At 40.7% G+C, this 26,973-nt stretch overlaps 2 protein-coding genes across 3 annotated transcripts in view; one reads left to right on the top strand and one right to left on the bottom strand.

Annotated features, from left to right (window-relative positions):
- Window positions 1–1,155: 1,155 nt before the first annotated feature.
- Window positions 1,156–25,362, top strand: PWP1 (PWP1 homolog, endonuclein). Its single transcript, XM_007096455.3, has 15 exons — window positions 1,156–1,366; window positions 3,843–3,901; window positions 4,261–4,445; window positions 6,034–6,119; window positions 6,220–6,316; window positions 11,711–11,821; window positions 12,677–12,807; window positions 13,423–13,484; window positions 18,656–18,752; window positions 19,649–19,710; window positions 21,147–21,258; window positions 22,811–22,901; window positions 22,992–23,113; window positions 24,113–24,218; window positions 25,005–25,362. The coding sequence occupies exons 1-15, from the start codon at window positions 1,295–1,297 to the stop codon at window positions 25,112–25,114; spliced, it is 1,503 nt and encodes a 500-aa protein (XP_007096517.1). The 5' UTR covers window positions 1,156–1,294; the 3' UTR covers window positions 25,115–25,362.
- Window positions 12,693–26,973, bottom strand: part of PRDM4 (PR/SET domain 4) — a 57,205-nt gene continuing 42,924 nt past the window's right edge. Inside the window, exon 13 of one of the 2 annotated variants that reach the window (XR_006220210.1) lies at window positions 12,693–12,774. The gene's annotated coding sequence lies outside the window, so the exon portion shown is untranslated. Of the gene's footprint in view, window positions 12,775–24,238; window positions 24,324–26,973 lie in introns of those variants that run through there. The other variant, XR_006220211.1, reaches the window with a different exon arrangement.

Raw genomic sequence — 26,973 nt, forward strand, 5'->3', positions numbered from 1 at the left:
CAGATGGAAGCTCACAGAGGGCAAATGACCTAAACAGAGTCACACAGCCCACAAAGGTCAAAACCCAGATTGTTCTGGGATGCGAAGACTTGCCATCTGACAGTGCCCCAGCCCCTGACATTTTCTACAACAGGTGACTCTCACTTTAGCTGAGAAGCATGACACAGATTACAGCAAGTTTCTAGAGTCACACAGTTACAGGAGGGTGGGACAAAATGCTGGTCCTCATCTCATGGAGCCGAAGAATGAATCTCCCAGACAACAGAGTGAGCAAAGCGATGAGTTTATTGAGGGAGAGTATGAAGCTCTAGAGTTAGAGCCCAAGTAGGGTCCCAAGTAGGTAGCCACAGAGGATTTCTGTTCCTGACTCTATGGGGACCTTATCAGAAAGTTTGTGAGACTCCATGCATGGTGGGTCTGGAATACTTTTACGCTTTTTTCCCCCCAAACCCCGCTTCTTCTTCAGCCTCCCGCTTGCAGCTGCAGCCTGCCTCCCTGAAGATCCCTGATATCGCCCAGCCTAACGTTAACCCTTTCCCCACTCAACACTGCCTGGGTTTATACTCTAACTACATCAGCTATGTGACCTTAGGAAAGATCGTTAATTCTCCCCCATGTGTAAAGTGGGAATAAGACTTCCCACGTGGAGCTAAGCAAATTAACAGAAAGCTTTTAAAAAGTGCCTTGCACATAACAAGCGTTTTATGTTTGCCGTTGCTACAGCCACCAACCACTGTGTACTTAAGTATATAATAAGTGCTAAATGTTTTAAGCTGAGGAAGTAACACCCAAGAATGTGGTGAGATGTAATGGCGGAAGTATCTCCTGAAATGACAAATCCGTTTTGGAGAAAGTTTTAAAAGAAGAAAACCACAAACTTCTACCATTTGTCAGCTTTAAGACTATGGAACTTCAGGCAAAATAAAGACCTATGAAAATCCGCCTCTGACCCCTACAGTTCCAGTTTTATTTATTGCCTCCATGAAGCCTGCAGAGACCGTCCCACGCGGAACAGTCCTAAAAAGCCCATTCCGGTCACACAGCGCGACCCACCCACGTGGAGTCCCCTCCCGGCTGCTTCCGCTTCCACCCCTTTCCCCGCCCCTTTCCCATTCGGCGCCCTGGAATGACGTCAGAAGTGGGCGCGGACTCGCGGAAACCAGAGCCCGCGCGTGCGCCGTGCGCAGGCAGCGCACCGGGGCTTGTGCGCGGAGCGTGCCGGCTGGGAGTCGGCGGGAGTCCCAGTGCTGCTGGGGGCGAGTCTGTAGCGTGAGGCGCCCTTGAGCTGAAGACCATGAACCGCAGCCGCCAGGTGACGTGCGTGGCCTGGGTCCGCTGCGGCGTGGCCAAAGAGACTCCGGACAAGGTGAGGCCTGGTCGCTGGAAGGTAGGGGGAGCGGCCTCTTCGCAGCATCCTCGGTCAGCCCCGCCTGGAGAACCGGGACCCTCTACACGCGCGGCCTTGGCCTGGCTGCTGTGACTGGACGGGGTGAGGCCGGCTTTGGCCTGATTGTCGTGAGGAGGCCTGAGGCTCCCCGGGCCTGGGAGTTGGGGGCCGCGCCCCCTCACGGTCCCCTCCCCCGAGTCCAGCCCCACCCCCGAATTGGCCGGCACGTGGACCTCTTCGGTGGGAGGAGGGCGGGGTATTCCTCAGAGTGGGAAATCTCCCCAAAGCCTTCTTGACAGCACCCTGGCTTCGCGCACACCCCAGTGCGTTTTCAGGCATAACGGGAAGAGGGAGCACGTGTGTAAAACCACTTTCCACTCCTGCGTTCGGAGGAGTGAGCGTGATGAGAGGTGTAGGGTAGGAAAACTGGTGTGGAGACCATGGTGCCGTGAGGCCTGGAGTTGAATGAGGAATTTCCTGCAGCGATCCAAGTGAGATGTTGTTGCGGCAGTGGGGGATGAGAGGTAAACGTGACACATTATGAAGGAAAGACCTACAGAAGTTACAGAATGAGTCTGTAGTGGAGGTATGACTTAAATTGTTCAACTGATACTGACAAGTGCTTTCTGCGTTTTGGGCATTGTTCAGGGTCTGGAGATAGACATAAACAAAACAGAAAGATTCCCGTCCTTTATGGAGTTGACAAGTGCATGTATGTCAGTGGGAGTAAAGGAAGGGGCGGGGCGTTGGATTGAATGTAATTGGGCCCGTGATGACCAGAGATGAGAAGTGATAGGAATGTAAGTGGCTGAGACGGCCAATTAACAGGAATGAGGGATTGGAATAGTCCCCGGGAGGTGTAAATTCCACTAAGGCACAGACTTGCTTGTTTTATTCACCAGTGCTTGGCTCCAGTGCATATTTATAACGGGGCCAGAAAATGATCTCATTAGAAGTTATTGAAGAAGGTAATAGTTGTTAGTAAAAAGGGATATATAGGCTTTTAAAGGCTGTATGAGTTCCAAACATGTCAACATACTGGAACCACTTGGGGGCGCTTCAAAAAATACTGATGCCTAGGATGTCCGGCTGGCTCAATTGGTGGAGCATGCGACTCTTGATCTCAGGGTCATGAGTTCAAGCGTCCCCCACCCCCTATTGGGCATAGAGCTTACTTAAAAAATACCGATGCCTGTGCCCCACTCCCAAATACGTGATGTAATTGGTTTGGAGTGTTAAAAGATTTCCCCCATGTGATTCTAATTGCCAACATGTTTGGGAACTGCTTGAAGAGTTTATAGGAAGAAGAGGTGAGTTTATGCTACAAAATCCCAGAGAAACCCAGATCAATGAGAATAATTAGAAAAATAAGTATCTTAAAAAAGGGGGGCGGTGCCTGGCTGTCTCAGTCCATTAAGAGTCCGACTTCAGCTCAGGTCATGATTTCGCATCCATGAGTTTTTCAGCCCCTCGTCAGGCTCTGTGCTGACAGGTCAGAGCCTGGAGCCTGCTTCGGATTCTGCGTCTCCTCTCTCTGCCCCTCCCCCACTAACACTGTCTCTCAAAAATAAATAATCGTTTAAAAAAAAAAAAAAGAAAAAGAATTATCTTTTAGTTAAAAACCCTTAGTTTCTGGAACAATGGAATGTCACCCCTCGAGGATTTCCATATTACTAGAGGTGGTTTAGTGCAAACTGAGTGAGTGACTGATTCATACATGGATCCCTACCATAAGCTGAGCATTGAACTATATGTATAAATACATAATGACAAGTGGGTTTCTGTCTTCAGGGAGCTTACAGTTTAGCACTGATGGGGTGTTTTAAAAGGTACTGAAGCACTGATTAGGCGAAAGACTGCAGTTTTGAAGAGAATGATTCCAATTTTGTACAGGATCTCCCAAGTGGAGAGGGTCTTAAAGGCAGCTAGAAAGATGGAACTGGAGTGTGGGGCTAGAGAAGGGGGAGTTTGGGTAATCAGTTTGTAAGTGGTAGTTTTAGTCTTCAGAATGAATGAGCTTCACAAGAAAGCAACAGCATGAGTGAATCGTTGGCAGTGAGAACCAGAAAACGAGCAGGGGAGCAAGGCAAGGATGGTTTGTTTAGGAATACCCACAGGGAAAATGAGAAGTAACCAAGAAGAAAACAGAATAATTAAAAGAAATGAGATGGGCTATCATAGAAGTCAGTTTATGCAAGTCAGTCTTTTTTGGAAAGTCTGGGAAAAGGTAGACTGAGCATAATTTTTTTTAACAGTTTGAGGTAGGAAAAGATTTAATTACATAAAGACATGTGAAAACTCCCATTTACAGTGAATTTAGAGAGTCTAGATTGAAGTTTAATTCTTGATGTCTTTTGAAGTTATATTTTACATTAGTTTGCAAACTTCTTTGTAATTCAGAGATTTAGAATGATTTCCTTAGCCATGTCTCAATGAAATGTTTGCTCTCTTACAGGTAGAGCTTAGTAAAGAAGAAGTAAAACGTCTCATTGCTGAAGCAAAGGAAAAATTACAGTAAGTTTAAGATTGTTGATAATCTGTGGCGCCTGGGTGGCTCAGTCGGTTAGGCGTCCGACTTCGGCTCAGGTCATGATCTCACAGTTTGTGAGTTCAAGCCCCGCTCTGTGCTGACAGCTCGGAGCCTGGAGCCTGCTTCGGATTCTGTGTCTCCTTCTCTCTCTGCCCCTCCTCAACTTGTGCTCTGTGTCTCTGTCTCTCAAAAAATAAAAAAATAAAAAGATTGTTGATAATCTACTTTAGGTAGACTTTAAAGTCTAGGTGAAGTGGAAGTCTTAAACAGTGATGACAGGTGGTCTTGTTATTGAATGGTACCATTTGGGTGATTTCTTTATCTTTTTGTTCCCTTGGCATAGAGAAGAAGGTGGCAGTGATGAAGAGGAGACAGGCGATCCTTCGGAAGATGGCATGCAGAGTGCACGTACCCAGGCACGACCAAGGGAACCCCTGGAAGATGGTGACCCAGAGGACGACAGGACGTTGGATGACGATGAACTGGCTGAGTATGACCTAGATAAATACGATGAGGAAGGTGACCCAGGTTAGAATTCACTCACTTCTTCTGGTTTTTAATCACAAGCTTCGTGTATTAGATCATGCTTCTAGTGTTGCAGACCTTTACTGTGAGATTTCGTTGTCCTTTATGCCAGTTAAATAATCTGGCTCAAGGCTCAGGAAGATCGTGTGTTTCCTAAACTAGTTTAGAAAATAAGCTAACCCACTAATTTAAAATCTAAAAAAAACACAGTATCCTATATTTTATTGTAAGTAGTGAATATAACCTGTAACTTGGGTTGGGGGATGGGCAAAATGGGTGAAGGGGAGTGGGAGGTACAGGCTTCCAGTTATGGAATGAATAAGTCATGGGGAGGGGGATGAAAGTTACAGCATAGGGAATATAGTCGCAGGTACTATAATAGCATTGTATGCTGACTGTCAGTAGCTACACTTGTGAGCATGGCATGATGTATAAGAGATGGGAAATCCCTGTGTTGTGCACCTGAACCTAACGTAATACTGTGTTTCCACTGTGCCTGAATGAGAAAAAAATTGTTTTAATCTGTAACTCGTTTCTCTTTGTGTTAATGAGAGAGGAGTTATTACCCCCATTTTACAGAGAAAACTGAGGCTTACACAGATGAAGTAACATTACCAGTGTGACACAGCTGCTGAACAGTGGAGCTGAGGGTTGAACATTCTCTTGCTCTAAAGCCTTTATTCTCTCCGTGTACTTCATTAGATGCAGAGAATAGTGTTTTCCTTCGGACTCGGGGTTGTGGGCCCCTAACCTTGCTCCCATCCTGCTAGGACAGAGTGCCATGGGAATACAAAGAAAGGAAGAGCTAACCCAACCTGCAGAAATGGCATTCAGAAGCTGCTTCCTCATTATCCCCACACTATGTGGACTGTTGGCTCTTTATCATCCAGTTGAAATTCCCATGTCTGTTGCCGGACAAATGTTCAAGACTGAATCGTCCTCTTCCTTAAAGTAGCTTCCCCCAGCAATTAGAGTATCTTTCTTCTCCTGAGTTTTCCATTATTTGGGGTGTACTCTGTGTCACCCTTGCAGATAATGCCATAAGAGAATGCCAGTTGGAAGTACGTTTAGTGGAAAAGGCACAGTAGTGGTTTTTTCAGAGTCATATGGCAAATTAGCATATCAGCAGTTCTCAGAAATCTTGCAATAAAGAAGCCCATTTAACTTTGTGAAACTCACCATTTTTTAAATTTGATTTGACCAGGCCACCCTTATTTGTATCAATTCTAGTGTTTTAGGGTAATTTTATCTCCACATTTTCAAGGCCACCTCTCTGTAGCACTTTTTAATAATGACTACAAGGAGCAAGTTAGAGAATCTGAGCAGAGTTGTAATATTTTCTAAGAGAGAGCTTCACAGTTTAATTCTTTTATTGGAACATTGTGAATACCAAGACTATCAGATACGCAGTCCAAGATCACCTATAAATGGCTTTTAAATTCCTGTTGATTACTCAGTATTTCCTTTCCTGACTAGGGATGATCCAGTTAGTTATGAAATAGACAGTTGGAGTTTAGTCTAAATATTGGATGCTGTAGGAAAATGCTTTCGTCAAAATGACTTACTGGTTTCAATTTATGAATTTTTACAGATACTGAAACTCTTGGTGAGTCTCTTTTGGGTCTTACAGTCTATGGAAGTAATGATCAAGATCCTTATGTTACTCTGAAGGATACGGTAAATACTTACATGGCTTTTCTAATTATGCTTCTTAGTAAGTCTTTGGGAACCTTACCAAATATATGCTTCTAGTTAATGACTTTTTCTTCCCACTTAGGAACAATATGAACGTGAAGATTTCTTGATCAAGCCCAGTGACAATCTCATAGTCTGTGGCAGAGCTGAGCAAGACCAGTGCAATTTAGAGGTGCATGGTAAGTGGGGGACATCGCTTGCAGAAAGGTCCTCTAAGATTAAAATAATCACTATAGTAGTTGCTATTATGAGTTTTTAGGTGCCAGGTCCTGCTAGATTTCATTTCAGTTACGTGGTTAATTGCATATAGTCTACAGAAATTCTGGTCATTGTGCCTGGGCGTGTGTGGTCTGGTCTGTCATTTTGGTACCTGGCTTTATTTATGGAAATAGGTCTCCTGGAAGATGCTAATGGGGTTTTTTAATCTTTTATCGGAACATTTTTGCCAGTTTTTCACTCCCCTCCTCCCATCCTCACCCCACCCCCCACTGGAGAAAACCTAGAAGTAAAACAGAATGAAAATGCAGGAAACAATTATAGTCTCATTACCCTACGGTAACTTGTTGCCCTGGTTTTTTACTGCATTCTCTTTTTTGGGTATTTTCTCTCTATGTGGTAAAGATTACCTTTAAAAGACAGGTTTTTATCCTGCTTTCCACAGTCAATTCAACTATTTCCCTTTTTGCAAAACATGTTATTTATTCACAATAATTCAATGCTAAGGTCTCCATTCCTCTGGTCACCTTTCCCAGTTCAGGGAATGTTTGTACCGCTGCCAGAGGTGAACGCTTTGAATCTGAAGTAGGCACTGACTTGAATTTTTCATTTTCATTTGGATTTTTGTATCAGATGTATTTAATGTTGATATTTATTCAACAAACATTAAATAACTGTTTTCTAAAAAATAGACCTTCAAGATGTCTACAATATTCTGCCTCTAGATTTTCCCTTTTGTTTTTCTTGCCCCTTTTCCCGTGCACACATCCTCAGACATGTCTGTCCTTCTCCAGCAGTCTTCTATTCATCTGTCTTTAAAATTCGAAGCTCTACAGATATTATTAGGCGAAGGCCTTTTATTATAGGAAACATAGCTGCGTAGCTCAAAAATTAAAATCTTTAGGGCACCTGGGTGGCTCAGTTGGTTAAGCATCCAACTCTTGGTTTCAGCTCAGGTCGTGATCTCACGGTTCCTGAGTTCAACGCCCACCTCAGGGTCTGCACTGACAGTACAGAGCTGGCTTGGAATTCTCTCTCTCTCTCTCTCTCTCTCTCTCTCTCTCTCTCTCTCTCTCTCTGCCTCTCTCTGCCTCTCTCTGCCTCTGCCCTTCCATCTCTCTCTCTCTCTCTGCCCTTCCATCTCTCTCTCTCTCTCTCTAAGTAAATAAATAAACACACACACACTAACTAACTTAAAAAAAAAATTAGGGGTGCCTGAGTGGCTCAGTCAGTTATGTGTCTGACTTGGTTTCGGCTCGGGCCATGGTCTCACGGTTTGTGAGTCCAAGCCCCACATTGGGTTCTGTGCTGATGGCGCAGAGCCTGCTTGGGATTCTCTCTCCTCTTTCTTTGACCCTCCCCCACTTGAACGCACATGCTCTCCCTCACTCTCTCTCTCAAAAGTAAACATTTTAAAATATATATATTTTTTAAAAATTAAGATCTTTATGTTTAATGTTTTTTGACATCTTCTAGGTTACTTTGTCACTTACTCAATTTCGTAGCTTGGATTTCTGGAACTCTTTAAGGCTGCCTGCAGGAAGCCTGTAGATTAAGCCATTTTAATCCCATAGCCCATTGTGGATCTATTTATAAAATGAAAAGGCTTTAAATAGCAGATACCTCAATGTGAAGTTATTCTTCTAATGATCTTTGATCTTTATGTATTTCAAATGAAAACCATGTTGGTGAAATTTTTAAAAGACCATTTTTTTTTTTTTAATGTTGGCTCTGTGCAGCTATATCTCGCCATCTCTCTCTCTCTTTTTTTAAGACCAATTCTAATTTCAGAAAATTGAAACTGTTTGCATTTGCCATCGATTTTTATACATTCTGTGAGAGCTTACTGGAGTCATTCCTTTGAATTTAGTATCAGGAGTTAAGTTAAATAAAGCAGTTGTGTTCCCTCTTCCTTCTAAGCTAGGTCAATAAGGATATTTTTTTTTTTTGGATTTGGTTGGATCTCCAAATTATTCAGCATATCTCTAATCAAGAATGAGTTCAAGGGGCTCCTGAGTGACTCAGTCAGTTAAGTGTCCAGCTTTGGCTCAGGTCATGATCTTGTGGTTCGTGAGTGGGCTCTCTGCCATCAGTGCAGAGCCTGCTTCAGATCCTCTCTGTCCCCTTCTCTCTCTGCACCTCCCCTGCTCATGCACATGTGCTCTCTTTCTCTCAAAAATAAACATTAAAAAAAAAAAATTCAAAATTGCACTCTAAAGCTGATCTGAATGTTGATTTGACATGGTTAAAAGAAGATTGTTTTGAAGCATCCTTATCCTTTTTATCTAAAATGTAAGCTGAGTACATTGACCATAGTTGAGATTCTTGCAGGATCACAAGCTTATCATTTTGAACATATGTCTCAATGTGAAGTCATATGGAAGTCACATGACATGGAATCTGCTGATCCCAGGGTCTATCCCAGATGCAGAAGTTTGAGGACTTTTTTCTTTTTTAATTTAAATTCCAGTTATACAGTATAATAATAGTTTCAGGTATACAATATAGTGATTCAACGCTTCCATGTAATACCTAGTGCTCATCAACACAAGTGAACTCTTTAATCCCCACCCCCCTCCCCTCTGCTAACCATCACTTTGTTCTCTGTAGTTAAGAGTCTTGGTTTGTCTCTCTTTTTTCTCTGTTGCTCATTTGTTTTGTTTCTTAAATTCCACGTATGAGTGAAGTCATACAGTATTTGTCTTTCTCCATCTGACATATTTCATTTAGCATGATGCTGTCTAGCTCCATCCATGTCACTGCAAATGGCGGGATTTCATTCTTTTTTATGGTGGGGTAATGTTCTATTGTGTGTCACACTCTACACGTTTTGGGTTTTTTAAGTTTATTTTGAGCGAGGGAGGGGCAGAGAGAGGGAGAGAGAGAATCCCAAGCAGGCTCCGTGCTATCAACACAGAGCCCTCTGCGGGGACTCAGTCTCACAAAATGTGAGATCATGAGTTGAAATCAAGAGTCAGACTCTCAACCGACTGAGCCACTCAGGTGCCCCTATACCATATCTTTTTTATCCATTCATCAGTCGATGGACACTTGAGCCGTTTACATAATTTGGCTATTGTAGATAATGCTGCTATAAACAAGAAGTGTTATAAATAATAAGAATTCACCATAGCTGCACTTTCAGTTTCGTGGAGGAAGACTTTATTAGTTATAAGGAAAAGGAAGTATAAGTAAACAAGAGGGAGAGGTATAGAGAACAGAGAAGGCTTAATACATCAAGTCGGGTACTTATAATAGCCAACCTTCTGGCTGGGGAAGCCCAGCGGCGAACAGCCTGGTTGGAGTCCCAATTGAGGTTCCTGGGCAGAGTGTCCCCCAGGTGAGATTTCCAACTAGCTGCTCCCTAGGGGCAATATATATATATATATACACACACACACACACTATATATATATATATATATATATATATATATATATATATATATATATATGCATGCATATGCACACACACATACATACACACACACATACCACTCGGGTGTGATTTATGTTCAGTCATTAAGTTTGCCTAAGTGCAGTCCCAAGTAAGCTGTTTTTTCCTGTTTCTCTTATGGTATCAACAATCTTAGGAGCCCGGGTGTCTGCATATTCCTCTTCCCTCCCTGATCCATTCCAGGGGGACAGGCTGGTCTGGCTCAGGGAAGAATGTGAGGCACGTTAATCCCTCTTAGTGTCAGGAACAGAAGGGCCAGTTTTGATCCTGAGGCCAGATACAGAGTGTAAAGCCAACTAAGCCCCCATGATTGTGTATGTGCGGCTCCAGGCGGAAATGCGTAAGTCACACAACATCTGTACAGAACACCAGGGTGCATGTATGTATCACTTTGTGTTAGTATTTTTGTTTTCTTTGGGTAAATACCTGGTAGTGCGATTGCTGGATCATAGTAGGGTAACTCTATTTTTAACTTTTTGAGGAACCTCCACACTGTTTTCCAGAGTGGCTGCACCAGTTTGCATTCCCACCAACAGTGCAAGAGGTTCTCCTTTCTCCACATCCTCGCCAGTACCTGTTGTTTCTTACGTCATTGTTTAGCCATTCGTACAGGTGTGAGGTGATACCTCATTGTAGTTTTGATTTGCATTTCCCTGATGATCAGTGATGTTGAGCATCGTTCCATGGGTCTGTTGGTCATCTGGATGTCTTTGGAAAAACATCTGTTCATCTCTTCTGCCCATTTTTAATTTGGATTATTTGCTTTTTGGTGTTGAGTTTTATAAGTTCTTTATATATTTTGGATACTAACCCTTTATCAGATACGTCATTTGCAAATACCTTCTCATTCTGTAGGTTGCTTTGTAGTTTGTTTTTTTTGTTTTTTTTTTTTAGAGAGGGCAAGAGCGGGGAGAGGGTAAGAGAGAGAGAATCTTAAGCAGCCTCCACTCTTAGTGCGGAGTCCAACATGGGGCTCAATCCCACAATCCTGGGATTATGACCTGAGCCAGAATCAAGAGTTGGACGCTCAACCAGCTGAGCCACCCAGGTGCCCCTGCTTTTTAGTTTTGTTGATTATTTCCTTTGTTGTGCAGAAAATTTTTATTTTGATATAGTCCCAGTAGTTTATTTTTGTTTTTGTTTCCCTTGCCTCTGGAGACATACCTAGAAAGTGGTCTGAGGAATCTTTTTAAAAAATCCTTGGCCTCTCTTAATAATGCTTCTTTCTAATAAAAGCATATTTGGAGGAATTTCTGATTGGGTTCTATTTTATCAGTGTTTCATTATATAATTTTTGAAAGACTTTTTAGTCACTGATTTTAATGGTATTTTGTGCTCCTTAACAGTATAACTGAGAATGATAAGGAGCTGATTCTTTTACTTGTCTGATTCCAATAGTAGTCTCAAGAGCTTTATTTACATTGTTGGTCTCTAAATATTAAAGAAGCAATTTAAAAAATAAAAGTAAGTAATTTTCAAGCTTTGAGATTTCTAAGTACGAGTTCTTTCTCTCCAGTATTATTTTCTGTTTCTTCTTATAAGCAGATAGACCTCTAAAAGATCGTAATGAAGTACTCCCTATGGAGCCCTTATGAGTGTTTTCTGTAGCGGGCAGACCGGAAGGTAGGACTGTGTGAACAGTGCGCATGCAGAGCGCTCAGGCAGATGTCCATTCTCTGTCCTTGCTCCTGGCTCCTTGGAGCGCACCAGATGACAGGAATATATGAGATTTGCACAAGTTTTGCTGAGCAGTAACAACTTTGGAGGCTCCTTTTAATGCCATCAAATGTATCTCACTTTAAGCCCATGGCTCCAGTAGGTTTAATAGGGAGAGTCTGTTCTTTTCAATGGGATGTGATTTCTTATTCTCATGCAATAAAGTCTCATCCCAATATTTTCAGTTTATAATCAGGAAGAAGATTCTTTTTATGTGCATCATGATATACTGCTGTCTGCATACCCTCTAAGCGTGGAATGGCTGAATTTTGATCCTAGCCCAGATGATTCTACAGGTAACTAGAACAACTCAGATGGCCCAGTGTTTCCTGGTCCTGTATGTGATTCCATAGCATAAGTCATGTGTCCTGTGTGAATGTTTTCACAGTTGATGATTTTTTATGAAGTTAATGTTACTTTATGAAGTTACATAGTTCTTAAAACACAATCACTTAGTTGTTTTGAGTCTGCATGTGTCTGGACGTCAGATAAAAAAGAGGTGGCTGCTCCACTGAGGGCAGAAGAACAGGGCCTGACAGCATTGGCCTCTGTAGAACTGGGTGAAGGTTAAAAAAAAAAAAAAAAAAAAAAAGCCCAGCATAAAATAGCATGAAGTGTCCAGGAGTTTAATGGCGTGACTGTTTTCAGAAAGCATCAAGTAAAACCAAAATGAAGAGAGAATTAGGTTCTCATGTTGGTGTTTTTGGCCACAGCTGCACATTGCTAGTTGCACCCCCTTCTCCCTAAGAAAGGTGAAATCTGGTAATACTCCTACCTTACATCTTGTTGGCCAAGCTTATTCGCATTCATGATCTGATTAGATCTTCCTCCTCACAACACGGGTGGAGGTGGCAGAGGGTTTTTGTTCTCCTGACTTAAGTGAGGACCCTGGGCCAAGAGACTGAGCCCTCGTTATTCAAATTATTGTCTAAGGACCAGCAGCACAGTATTGACATCACCTGGGAACTGGTCAGAAATGCAGACCTAGGGCCCCCCGCTCAAGAATTTCTGAAACAGAATATGGATTTTAACAATATTCAGGTGGTAACACATGCATATGGAAGTCTGAGAGAAACCACTCTGAGCCGTTACTCAGTCTGCAGTACAGTATTTTTAATTATTTAAATCAAACACCTCGTTTCCTCCTGTAGGAAATTACATTGCTGTGGGAAATATGACTCCTGTTATTGAAGTGTGGGACCTTGATATAGTGGACTCTTTAGAGCCAGTCTTCACACTTGGAAGTAAACTGTCAAAAAAGAAGAAAAAGAGAGGAAAGAAGGTAAACAAGTTAATTACTTAAAACTCCAATGACAGAGATAAATTTACTGGTTGGGGGGACAAAGAGAGCATACACTTTTTCAGTTAGACACTTCGGTGGAACAGGACAGATAGTTATGAAGTTACTGTAGTTTCTGGTTTCAAAAAGCCCATCCAAGGAAAAACTGATCTCTGATTCCACAAAACTTCCATTGGTACATTATACATCCTTACACAAAACAGTTTACTCTTTGGTTATGATCCTTTTTGATAGGTGGTAACTATTCGTGCTAATATGCTGGTTTTGAACTTTTGAAAAATTTCTATTTAGCCTTTAGTATGTTGAATTCCAAATACCCATGGTATTAATTCCTGTAGCTTTGAAAACTTGACTTTGGGGGTGGGGGGTGATATTTATAGAACTGTACCACCTAGATTAAGAACGACTACAGTTTCTCTTCTGTAAGGAGTATTTATCATGGGTCTCTAATAGGAAGACAAGGTATTTCTTTATCTAGGTCTTCAAGCAAGTTTGCTTAAGATGGAACAATAACCTTAAGATTGAAAGACTCTTTCAAATTAACCCATCAATTACAGGGGCACTTTAATACAAAAAGTAACTAAACAATTATTACAGAGTTCCTCAGCAGAGGGGCATACCGATGCTGTCCTGGACCTTTCTTGGAATAAGCTGATCAGGTAAAAAGCAATAACATTTGGAGGATTGTTAGAGACTGTAACCACTGTCCTCTCACCTCATGCCTACACCTGTCTCTGTGTTGTGCATTGGGGGTCTCTGTGTCCATGTCTTCTTTCCCTTTCCTGCAGTATGTCCACTTGAAGGCAAGAGCTCTGTTGTCTGTATCCTTGCGGCCCCCACACCACCTGCCAGCTCTACGCTTGGTGGGCGTTCGGGCTCGTTACATACGTGGCGAGCAGGTGCCCTCTCCAGCACCACTGGAAAAATTGTGTGTGTTGCGGCATCCACGGTGCCAAACTGTATCTCCTCCTGGGAGACGTTGCCCTCACTTCATTTAGTTTTCACAAAATCTCACCCACATTTGTTAAAATTTATGTAATTGTGGTAAAATATACATAATATTTACCATTTTTAACTATGTTTTAAGTGTATGGTTTATTGTTATGCAGCCATCATCGCCATCCAACTCCAGAACTTTTTTCGTCTTCCGAAACAGAAGCTATGTGCCCTTGAAACCAGCTCTCCATTCTGGCCACCCCCAAGCCCTACGACCCACCACTCTACTGTGTGTCTCTGAATTGACTCCTCCGATTACCTCATACGGGTGGAATCCCGGTACCTGCCCTTTTGTGACTGGCTTCTTTCACTTAGTGTGAGGTCATCCATGTTGTAGCATGTGGCCAGCTTTCCCTCCTCTTTAAGGCTGAATGATACTCCATTGTACATATAGCCCACATTCTGTTTGTCCATAAATCTGTCCATGGACACTTGGGTTGCTTCTACCTCCTGGCTGTTGTGAACAATGCTGCTGTTTTGCACATTGGTGTAAATAACATGGGTGTACCAATATGTGTTTTCAGTCCCAGATTTCAATTCTTTTGAGTATATACCCAAAAGTGAAATTGCTGGATCATGTGGCAATTCTGTTTACCTTTTTGAGGACCACTCTTCAAGTGCTTATTGGCCACTTGTATATCTCTGGAGAGATGCTGACTCCAGTCCTTTGCCCCATTTGTGAATTGAGTTGTTAGGGTTTTTTTTATTGAGTTGTAATTCTTTATTCTGGATAGAATCCCTCATCAGATTTACAATTTGCAAATATTTCCCCCCATCTGGTGGATTGCCTTTAACTCCTTTGATAGTGTTCTTTGATGCACAGAAGTTTTTAATTTTGACGTAGTCCATTTATTTTTACTTTTGTTGCCTGTGCATTTAGTGTTCTATCCAAGAAGTCTTTGCCAAATCCTTGTCATGAAGCTTTTCCCTTAAAAGTTTTACAGTCTTGGGCGCCTGTGTGGCTCAGTCTGTTAAGCGTCTGACTTTGGCTCAGGTCATGATCTCACGGTTCACGAGTTCGAGCCCTTGGTCGGGCCCTTTGCTGACAGCTCAGAGCCTGGAGCCTGCTTCGGATTCTGTGTCTCCCTCTCTTTCTGCCCCTCCCCCACTCATTCATTTTTCTCTCTCTCTCTCTCAAAAATAAATAAAAATGTTAAAAATTAAAAAAAAAGTTTTACAGTCTTAGCTCTTGGGTTTAGGTGTCTGACCCATTTTGAGTTAATTGTTACATACGGTTTAAGGTAAGAGTTCCACTTCTATTGCATGTTTCATCTGCATATCCTTTATATTCATCATTAACAGTTACCCCAAAAGACCATTTTCCTAATAGCATAGTCGGCTTGAGGGGCTACTAAGGCAGAGAAGGTAAGCATTAGGCTGAGGGGTAAAAACAAACTGGGTTGTCCGAGGCACATTTTCTTAGCATTTCTATTACACAGGATACTTTGGAATTGTGAGCATTCTGGGGAGGATCCCAGCGAGCTAGCTTACCAAGGGACATCTGCATCTCGTTTGTGTTGGGACCTCTTCAGAGTTAGAACCTTTTGGTGAAATGGACCCAAGAAAGTTATGTAGGTTAGTATCTCCCAAATTTAACCTGCCAGTCAGAATCTTCTGGGTGACCCTTTAAGGTACCAGTTCCTAGGCTCTCATCCTCTCAAGATTGAGTCAGATCTGGAGCAAGGGACCAAAAATCTGTTGTGCTTTGTTTTATTTTGTTTCTGAAAGCTTCTCCAAGCTTTGGCTAAATTGGGCCTGTTCCTGATGAATGGGCAGATAAATAAGAGATCAAATATGAGTGTACCGTGCTTTGAGGAACCTGCTCATTTACAGATCTGAGCTGTCACAGTAATTACATAAACTAAATTTTTATTATATAGCAGGTGTTACTTTGGGTAACTGGAAGTTCTGATGGAACAGCCGCTCATCATCAAGCCGATTCCACAGTCCCTGTCCCGCCCCGTCTGCGCTCACGTCTCCCTCACTGCAGTGCCTTCTGTGTCTTCATCCCGAAACTCTTCTGCTTTCTCCATCTTATTTTAGACCTGGGTCTTCCTTTGCCCTTTCTTTACCAAAAAGGTGCAGAATGCTTTTAAATACTTTCCATCTTCTGGTGCAGAGGGTTTGGGATCATGGTGAAGAACAACATGCTGATGTTGTCTTCGTTGGGGACCTTGGTTTCTCCTAAAATGCTCCCAGTGACCAAATGCATGTTCTCTGCTCGTACTCTTATTAAAGAGTACTCTTCTTGGGAATGGGTAGCAATTGGGAGTTTTGTGGGGGGGTATTTATTTTTAAGCCTCATACAAGAAGAATTTTAATGTGGAAGGAATCTCAGATGTTTGAGAAAGGACTAGGATGAGAAACAAATGTACCATAAAATTCTTAACTTTCTGCCGTTGGCAATCATTGAATATAAATAAAATATTGGGAATTTAACATTTAGTCTGTGACATGCCGAGGACTTAAAACATTAATGGCTTGTTTATGGGACTTAATGTTAGAAGGTTTGAAATTCATTGAGTAGGGGAAAAAGCTAACATGATCTGAATACACATGATCATCTTAAAGAGAACCCTACCCGTGTCACTGAAATGGGAGTAATAAAACTGAAAGCAGTTTGTATAATGGAAATACTTCTTGAGGAAATAATATCCAAAAATGAACCCATTGACATTTTAACAGCATTCTAGTTTTCTGAACAAATACTATCACTAATGACTTGATTCTGTATCAAGCCATGTCAAACTAGATATTGAAGAATGAGCTTTCAATTTCAGGAATATCTATATTTTTACAAGGAGAAAAGGCAGGCAACTAACATCAGGGGCCTACTGTATTCTGGTCATTCAGCCACGTGCTTGAATAGTAATAACTTTAAATTGATTGTAGCATTCTCATTGGTAGGCAAGGGGGTGTGACTGACTTTTAAGTCTTTAGCTAAGTCTTATAGCTAATAAATGGCAGCACCAGAAATCCGTCTCAGGTTTCCTGGGCTCCAAGCCTGTGTTCACTTATAGAACTACATTATTAGTGCTTGATCCCTAAGAGATAGGCAAATTGGTTTTTCCTATTAATAGCATTTAATGCTTTTTTTTGTAAAAAAAAAAAAAAAAAAAAAAGTTGAGGTATAAATTTACATGTCCTAAAATTCACTCTTTAAAGTGTGCAATTCAGTGGAGTATATTCCCAAAGTTGTACAATGATCACCACTGTCTAATTCCCTAACATTTTTATCCAAAAAGCAATCCAAACCATTAACAGTCATTCCTCATTCTCTTGTCCTTCCAGCCCGTGGCAACCACTGATCTTCTTTCTGTCTCTATGGATTTGACTGTTCTGGACATTCCTAGAAATAGAATCATACCATATGTGTCCTTCTGCGTCTGGATTCTGTTACTTTGTATAATCTTTTCAAGGTCCATCCTATTGTAGCACTTATCAGTACATCATTCCTTTTTATTGCTGAATAATATTCTCTTGTGTGGATATACCATATTTTGTGTATCCATTCACCAGTTAATAGACATTGGTTTGTATTTGCCCTTTGCCTATTATGAATAATGCTACTGTAAACATTCATGAACAGACTTTTGCACAGACCTGTGTTTTCATTTTCTAGGATATATACCTAATTGCTAGGACATAGGGTAATGTGTGTACCGTTTACATTCCCACCAGCAAGGTAGCTAATTTTTCTGTTTTGCTGGCACTTCTTGTTTGTCTTTCTCATTATAGTCATCCTGTGAGTATGATGGTATCCCATGTTTTCATTTCCCTAGTGAACAACTTTTCACATGCTCACCGGCTATATAGATCTTTCGAGAAATGTCTGTTTATATTCTTTGCCCATATTCTAATTGTGTTATTTGTCTTCTATTTAGTTGAGAGTTCTTTATATATTCTAGAATCAAGTCCTTTATTATCAGATATATGATTTACAAATATTTTCTCCCATTCTGTGGATTGTCTTTTCAATTTCTTGATGGTATCATTTGCAATACAAAAGTTTTTCATGTTGATGATGTTTTATTTATACCTCTTGTTGCTTAGGCTTTTTGTGTTATATCTGAGAAACCATTGCCTAACCCAGGGTGCAAAGATTTATACCTCTTTTCTTCTGAGAGTTCTATAGTTTTAGCTCTTACATTGGTAGGTCCATGATCTCTTCTGAGTACAGTGTGAGATAGGGGTCTAACTTCATTCTTTTGTGTGGGGATATCCAGTTGTCCCTGAACTATTTGTTGAAAATACTGTTCTTTTCCCCACTGACCAGTGAATAATATGAACCTTCTTGTCAGAAACAAATGACCATAAATTTGAGGGTTTATTCTTCATTCTATTCTGTTCACCTGTGTGTCTGTCCTTAAGCCAGTAGCACATTGTTAGGATTATTGTGGCTTTTCAGTCCATTTTGAAATCCAAACTGTGAGCTTATCAATTTTGCTCTTCTTTTCCAAGATCATTTTGGCTATTCTGAGTCCCTTGCATTTTCATATGAATTGAAAAACCAGCTTGTTCATTTTCTGCCAAAAAAAAAAAAAAGTTTGCAGGGATTTTGAAAGGGATTAATTGAACCTAGATCAGTGTGTAGATGGCAGAATTTCTGTCTTAACAACATTGTCTTCCAATCCATGAACATGGGATATCTTTCCATTCATCTAGATACTCTTTCTTTCAATAATCTTTAGTTTTGTATTTAAATTTTGAATTCTTTTTTAAAATGTATTCTTATGTGTTTCATTCCTTTTGTCGTTATTGAAAATGGAATTCTTACATTTAGTGCTCTTGACTTTAAAGAAAGATTACCTGATTTTTCTCCTCCCTTTCTCAGAAACGTGTTGGCAAGTGCATCAGCTGACAACACTGTAATTCTGTGGGATATGTCCTTGGGGAAACCAGCAGCTAGCCTTGCCGTACACACAGACAAGGTATGGTGATTGAGTGGATAAAATGGATTCTAAAAAAATCTGGGACACATGTTGGCTACAAATAATCCCAAACATTTATGTATGGCTTTTTGTGAATTACAAAATGCTTTAACATACTGTCTTAGTGGATCCTCACAGAGCCCCGTATGATATAATTACCCACCTTAGAGATGCAGACATGAAGACAAAAAGATGAAGTGACTGGAAACACTAGTACATTATGGCATGTTTACCAAGACCCTGAAGAGACAGGGGTGTCAGTCACCAGATGAGGTTAAAGAATGTAACAGATGTGTTACTGCAGAACTCGGGGATCTAATGTGCTGGTGTACATTGTGGGGCTTCCAGAGTGTGTGGAGTTGTCCAGGTAAGCTTGGCCACTCCCTGTTTTGTTCTGCACATATTTAGCATTTGAGGGACATCTGCATTCTGTGAAACACAACTTGAGAAATGCTGCATTATGTCTTTTAAGTTTTTATTTGAAAACGTGTTTTGTCCTTTTGACTATGTAGTACGTTTGTTTCTTTATTTTTTTTTTTATTTTTTATTTTTTTAATTTTTTTTTAAGTTTATTTTTGAGACAGAGAGAGACAGAGCATGAACGGGCGAGGGTCACAGAGAGAGGGAGACACAGAATCTGAAACAGGCTCCAGGCTCTGAGCTGTCAGCCCAGAGCCCGACGCGGGGCTCGAACTCACGGACCGCGAGATCGTGACCTGAGCCGAAGTCGGACGCTTAACCGACTGAGCCACCCAGGCACCCCTTGTTTCTTTAAATAGTACTACGTTTCAAAGGAAGAATTTATGGAAACATTGCCAAATTGATTCTGTTGAGTATTAAGCAGTTTTACCAAAACCAAACAAACATAGATCTGTTTTTATGTTTCCTTCTTTTAGGTCCAGACTCTGCAGTTTCATCCATTTGAAGCACAGACTCTGATTTCTGGATCCTATGATAAGTAAGAAAATACTGTAGGAGTTATCCCTACTGTTTTTATCCTCTTGATATGATTTAAAAAGTATCACTTGATGCTCAGAATATATTACTGAGTGTTTAAACTTTTGGTAATACTTAGTTTTTTCCTTTTGAACTTTGGTTCTTTCAGTCTGCATGGGAATGTGTTTTTGTCATAATAATGTAGTTCCTAACTAGCAGCTGCTTTGATTTTTAGAGGGTGTATGAGTTAGCCATTGCTACGAAACAAGCTATCCCAAAATTCAGTGACTTAAAATAATAAACATGTATTTCCTATACCACTGCAACATTGAGCTAATCTAGGCTAGATTCAATCGGAGGTCTGCTAATCTTGGCTTGTTTTGGTAGGACCATGAAGATTCATCTCTCCTTGTGTTTCACATCCTCGTGGGACCAGTGGGCTAGCCCACACATGTTCTCAGGCTGAGGTCAGAAGCTTAAGCAGGGATACCAAGGCCTCTTGAGATCTAGGCTCAGAACTAGTATACTTCTGTCTTGCTTTCTTGGCCGAACGAGATCACATGGAGCAGGAAATGAACTCTGCCTTTATGGAAGGATTCCAACATTATTGACTGAGGGCATGGATTTAGGGACAGCTGAAGAGTTAGACCCATTACAGTCCATCACGGAGGGTTTCTAGTCATGTGTCTGCATCTTTTTATGGATTGGGTCTGAAGGTAGAGATAGCTAATAGAAGTAGAAACCAATTAGCAGTCTTTGATTCCTTCTTCTTCTTCTTCTTTTTTTTTTTTAATCTATTTTGAGAGAGAGAGAGCGAGCCCAAGCAAGTGTACTTGGGGAAGGAGCAGAGAGAGAGGCAGAGAGATAATCCCAAGCAGGTTCCACACTATCAGCGTGAAGCCCGACGTGGGGCTCATACCCACAAACCAAGAGATCATGACCTGAGTCAAAGTCAGATGCTTAACTGACTAAGCCACCCAGGAGCCCCGGGGTTCTTATTTTTTTGAAGAGTGATATGTTTATATTTTTTGGTTGGGATTCATTCAGAATCACAAAGGTGTATCCATTAGCTTCCCCCAGCACAGAAACCTACTTGTAGAGAGTAAATGTAGCTCAAACATGGGTTATCTGGCTCTGAGCACTGCTGGGAAAGGGGAAATTAAGAAGTTGTCCTGTCTTTTGCAGATAGGATTCATCTTGTAAGTGGAGGGTTCAGCCTGGAGACAATTAAGGCTACTGTGATATCCAGAGCCACCAGTGCCTTCAAGTGATAGAACCAGAGTCTGCCAGTTAGTGAAAATCAATTCCTCTTTTCTGCTTTTAGAACCTTAAAACTGTCTGTAAATAATTGGATCTCGAGTTTGCAGGGTTGTTTTATTACCATTTCATTATAAATAAACATACAACATATAGAAGAAATGAACTCTTAAAACCCTGACTTTGCTCGTCTGTGTTCAGGTCAGTGGCTTTGTATGACTGCCGAAGTCCAGATGAAAGCCATCGGATGTGGCGTTTCAGTGGGCAGATTGAGAGAGTGACTTGGAATCACTTTTCACCTTGTCATTTTTTGGTAAGACTACATACTACTGTTTTGCTTATCCAGGTTGCTAATGACTTATTTTTTTAAGTTTATTATTTAGAGAGAGAGAGACTATGGGGGGAGGGGCAGAAAGAGAGGGAGGGAGGGAGGGAGAATCCCAAGCAGGCTCCACACTGCCAGCACAGAGCCTGATGCAATGCAGAGCTTGAACTCAAGAACCTTGAGATTGTGACCTAAGTGGAAACCAAGGGTCGGACGCTCAACTGACTGAGCCACGTAGGCTAGGTGCCCTAGTAACGACTCATTTTAATTCCACTGTAGAGAGAATTTCTGAAAAGCTTTTTCTGTTGTTTTGTTTTCTTGAGTAGGCTCCATGTCCAACGTGGGGCTTGACCTCATAACCCTGAGATCAAGAGTTGGCATGCTCTGCCCGCTGAGCCTGCCCTGTTTTTCTGTATTAATCTTGTGAAGTATTTAGATCTAAAGATAAAAATAGTAACATTCCACTGACATTTTAATCCATGGAGAAATAACATCCCAGCTTTCATCCAGAAGATTAAAGAAAGTGTGGCACATCCATATAGTTCCTAACTTTCGTAAAGTACATATCTAGTGCTTTATAAATGAGAGAACAACCGCTTTCTTAAATATGTGGACAGTTTTAATAAGGTTCCTGAAACAGTGATTCTGAGAACATTTAATCTCAAAGGTGCTCAGAGGTGCAGTGTCGCTCCCAGCTGTTACCTGAAGCCAGACTCCACTTAACTGTGATCGGGAGTGAGGTCCCGGTCGTATTTGAATGCCATATTGTACATTGGCTCTCGACACTCCAGCACACATTTCCTGAGGTTATTTGCTGACAAGTTGTCATTGGTACTAAAATCACAAATATTTAGGAAGATGGGAAGGGATTACAATAAAATGGTGTAACCACCTTCCCACGCCTCCCAAGGATGAGACTTCTGTCCTCTTCTGTTTTTGTCCCCTTCTGCAGCCCTGGCTTCAAGACTGAGTCACTTGTCCTTTTTTTCTCCTTTTCCTCTAATGGCTCTTTTGCCCTCAGCCCATATATAGGCTCAAGTCTCTCGCATCCTGACTAGGTCTATCTCTTGGTTCCTTCTTTCCTGTCCCTTTCTTGGAAGTGTAACAACCCCCTGCTGCCTTCCAGTCCTTAGCAGATTAAACCTTTCCACCAAAATGTTGACACCATTCATCACTTTTCTTCAGAAACACGATTTCCTTGGCTTCTCTGACCTTTGTTATGCCCTTCTCCCTCTGATTCTTCTGTGAGTTCCTCCTCAACATGTACCTTAAATGACTGTGCCCACCCCCACCCCCAGGCCTCTGTTCTCTTGGATCTCACCTCTGCTTCCACATGTCTAACTGTAGTCTATGCCATGACCAGCACTTTGTCCTCATACCCAACTGCAGAGTTGTCTAAGAGGTGGATTAGTTCATGTAGGAACAAATTCAGCTTGTCCACAAGTAAATTTTGTAATAAGCTCCTCAGGTAATAGCTGGGTTTCATTATAACTAAGTTTTATTGCCATGTAGCATGATCTTGCCCATCTTCTCTTTCCAGGCCAGCACAGATGACGGCTTTGTGTATAATTTGGATGCACGTTCAGATAAGCCAGTTTTTACACTCAATGCACACAATGATGAAATCTCCGGTGAGCAAGAATAGTGTTTCATTTCTTTTAACTTAATGATAAAGTAAATCTTTATGTCAGAGTCTGAACTGATCTTTTATCTTCCTTCAGGTCTTGATCTAAGTAGTCAAATCAAGGGCTGTCTTGTGACAGCATCAGCAGACAAATATGTGAAAATCTGGGACATATTAGGAGACAGGCCAAGTCTGGTTCACTCTAGAGACATGAAAATGGTAAGACTCTCTCTGGGCATTTTTTCTGCTTTTGACCTGTATTGTCATCTTTCCCTAGGAATCACTGCATTTAAGAATGTGGATTTGTTGGGAAGTTAATTTTGAGCCTAGTTCAATTTGGTGCCAGGTTTATGACTTAATCTTTGATTTCCCCTATCTGGCTCCTTTCCCACCTGACATGATTAACAGTTGCTTGGTAAGAAGAGTGGAAAGAGGCTTGTCTGGGACTCAAGTGGAATGGCCACGGTTTTCTTTTTTTAGCTCTAAATTGAGGACCATCCCAGGAAAGCTTGGACCGTTAGGGCATTGCAGCTATTAGGGTCCGCTTATTTAAGCACTGCCTCTTTGCATAACTAGTTTTGACTACACTGAAATTGATTAGCATGTAGGAAAAATTCAGAAATAACCAGAATTCATTTAGCAAATATTTAAATGCCAGGCACTGAGTTATATAATTGCATATGCAGATGTTTACAAACGTATGTGAGAAGGTAGGTTACAGACACAATTACATGGTACTATCCCATGCTTATATTTGAATGCTTAAGTCCTTACGAGACCTTGTCCCAAAACATGATGGTGATTATCTTAGTGATTTTTATACTTTTTCGTGTTTATATTTTCCATAATGTATATGCATTACCTAGTAATAAAGGTAAAAAAATTAGAAGTTTAAAAAATGATTCAATGGTGACCCATAGTAACATCGTTGCTTAAAAGGGAAAATAAAGTTTCTGGGAATACCGAGCAGATTAGAGACCTGAGTGGTCAGAGTGCACATATCCTCACAGAATAGCTATATCATGCCGAACTTGTCTGGCTTCATTTTGTAATATTCCTTCCACCTTGATTCTGAACTACTTCATAGGCTTAAAAGAGATACTGGTGAATTGGTTCTCTGTTACCATTCAGATAGGTTCATATAGATAGGAACAGGGCTTTACATTGGTGTTTTTTGGGAAGACTGGAATCATTAACCTTCTGTTTTCTTCTTCCCAGGGAGTTCTCTTCTGTTCTTCCTGTTGCCCCGATTTGCCATTTATTTATGCTTTTGGAGGTCAGAAGGAAGGACTTCGGGTCTGGGATATAAGCACAGTCTCATCAGGTAAGAATCTTAATTTCCTTTATCTGAACGAGTTCTCTGTGGGCTAACACAGAGTGTGTGGCTTGAGTGTATTCGGTAGATCCAGTGTTCATCCTGTAATATAGTCTGCTTGGGAAATAGACAAGATCACATTTAATTTGGAGATGTTCATATTCACAAATCTGTCTTCATAATTTAAATGTAAACTGCTTTAAAAATATTTTATGACAAAATTTGAATTTCTAGAAAAGCTGGAAGGAAATGTAACATGGTCTCAAAGAATAGCCCTCCTCTTCCCAGTGTGAATCATCTGCCTTTTCTCAACTACTTCGTACAAAGTCCTGCCTTCCTCAAGAGACCACTCACCCCCCTTCAGGGGAACCTGGCCGCTTATTTATTATTTGGAGTTAATCTGGTTTGTCCTATAAACATAGAAGACATAGCTCCACTGATTCCTGAATCTTCCATGTAGAGAAAAGGTCCTAAATCCATAAAAAGTTCTCTGCTGGTTATGATACAGAGAAAGATGAAAGAAGAAACACTTTATCAAGGTAGATTACATAATCCAGGACAAGACAAAACACAGAATAAATGGTAGACCAATCTAAAACACGGTTAACATCATTCAGAATGTTACCTTGGACTTCTTGGTAATTTCATTTCCCATTTATAAAGCATCAAATATATTTTCATAAACTAATTTCCACACTAGGGCAGAGAATCATACTGTTAATCTCTACATCTCTGTTTTATACTATAGGTTCTTAATTTTCTGATCTGGTAATTTCTTAACTATTTGTGTTTTAGTAAATGAAGCATTTGGAAGACGAGAGAGGCTTGTTCTCGGCAATACAAGAAGTTCATCTATTAGTGGCCCTTTTGGGAGCAGGAGCTCAGACACACCAATGGAGTCTTAATGAGGATCATAAACTTTTTATTACTTTAACTCCGTTTTTTAAAAAGCTAGCCTAAAAAACATCCATGTATGGCTACAGCCATGTAGTGACTGAAACAAATTTCATCTCCTACTGCCAGACATTCTCCTGCAGCTATGGGGGCAGCACAAACAGGGTTGATCTTTGTGCTTGCCTTTTAAATGTGGTGTTTAGGGCTCCCACTGCATTTCTTAAAGAGGGTAATAAAAACAAAAAAAATCTTTAAAAAATAATTCCTTAAATATGCCATCTGTCATAGGTAACCTACGTTTGTAAAATAGTCATTTATGGAATTTTAGAAGAACAGTGATTTGGCCAAGATTTCACACTAGCCATGAACACCCAGGAATTGTTCTTCCTGAGTTGATCGTTCTCCAGTTGATGTTGTTCTCCAGTTAATGTTCATGATTTTAGGAGTGTTCTCTATGCTACTCGTAAAGTTTAATCACTAAATTAAAAGTGGCCTGCCTCCCCCCGCCCCCCCAGCATGGTATTCATTGTTATCAAAGACAGGGGGCACAACATTATGATGGTATCAGTCCAACAAGAGGCTAGAACATCCGTAAATATCACAACCTAAATATATAAAGCAAATATCAACAGACCTAAAGGGAGAAATAGTAATACAACAATAGTAGGGGACTTTGGCCTTAACAGACATGTACAGAACATTCCCTCCAGAAGTAACAAACATCCTTCCCAGGCACACATATCACATGTACCACAAAAAGCTTTAATAAAAAATAATTTCCACACTAGGGCAGAGAATAAATTGCAGAAAATTGAAATACCAAGTATCTTTTCTGACACAATAGTATGAAACTAGAAAATTACATGAAGCAAACTGGAAAATTTTCAAATATGTGGAAATTAGATAACAGGCTACTGAACAGCCAATAGATCAAAGAAGAAATTAAAACATACCTTGGGACAAATGGAAATACAATATACCCAAACTTCAGGGATACAGCAAGAGCAGCTCTAAGAGAAGTTCACAGCAGTAAATGCCTGTATCAAAAAAAACAAGCTCTCAACCTAATTTTACAACTCCAGGAACTACAAAAAAAAAAAAAAAAAAAACGAAGCCCAAAGTTAGTAGAAAGGAAGGGAATAAAGATCAGGGAGGAAACATGTGAAACAAAAACAGGAAAAGATCAATGAAACCAAGAGCTTGTTTTTTGAAAAGATTGACAAACCTTTAGCTGGACTAAGGTAAGGAAAAAGGATGCAAACTCAGACACGAGAAGGAAGTTAACTGATATGCCACCAAAATGCAAAGGGTCATATATAGTACAACAAATCAGACAACCTAGAGGAAATGGAAAATTCCTCAAAATATACTACCTACCAAGTCTGTATCATTAAGAAACAAAATCTAAAGGGACCAAATTACTAGTTAGATCAACTCAGTCATCAAAAACCTCCCAGTAAACAAAAATCAAGGACCAGACAGCACCACGCGTGAATTCCACCAAACATTTGAATAAGCATACTTAATCTTCTCAAACTCTTCCAGAAAACTGAAGAGGAGGGAATACTTCAAACTCATTTGATAAAACCAGCATTACCCTGGTACTAGACTAGAAAAGGACATCACGAGAAAATTATAGGCCAATATCCTCATGAACATAGGTGCAAAAGTCCTCAAAACACTAACAGAATTCAACATTAGACGGATCAGACATCATAATCAAGTGGGATTTACTCCAGGAATGCAAGGGTGGTGCAATACCTACAAATTAATCATACATCTCATTACGAAGGATAAAAACAGGGTCATCTTAATAGATGTAGAAATGATATCTGACAAAATTGAATAGCCATTATAAAAATTCAACAAA

This window comes from Panthera tigris, chromosome B4, assembly GCF_018350195.1.
Source record: "Panthera tigris isolate Pti1 chromosome B4, P.tigris_Pti1_mat1.1, whole genome shotgun sequence".
In the NCBI taxonomy this organism is placed as follows: Eukaryota; Metazoa; Chordata; class Mammalia; order Carnivora; family Felidae; genus Panthera; species Panthera tigris.

Bases quoted from the DNA above. Each gene is read 5' to 3' on its own strand.
- PWP1 (XM_007096455.3), top strand. From the start codon at position 1,295: ATGAACCGCAGCCGCCAGGTGACGTGCGTGGCCTGGGTCCGCTGCGGC. The intron at 4,446-6,033 runs GTTAGAATTCAC...GAATTTTTACAG, and splicing joins CGATGAGGAAGGTGACCCAG to ATACTGAAACTCTTGGTGAG. The intron at 13,485-18,655 runs GTAAAAAGCAAT...TCCCTTTCTCAG, and splicing joins TCTTGGAATAAGCTGATCAG to AAACGTGTTGGCAAGTGCAT.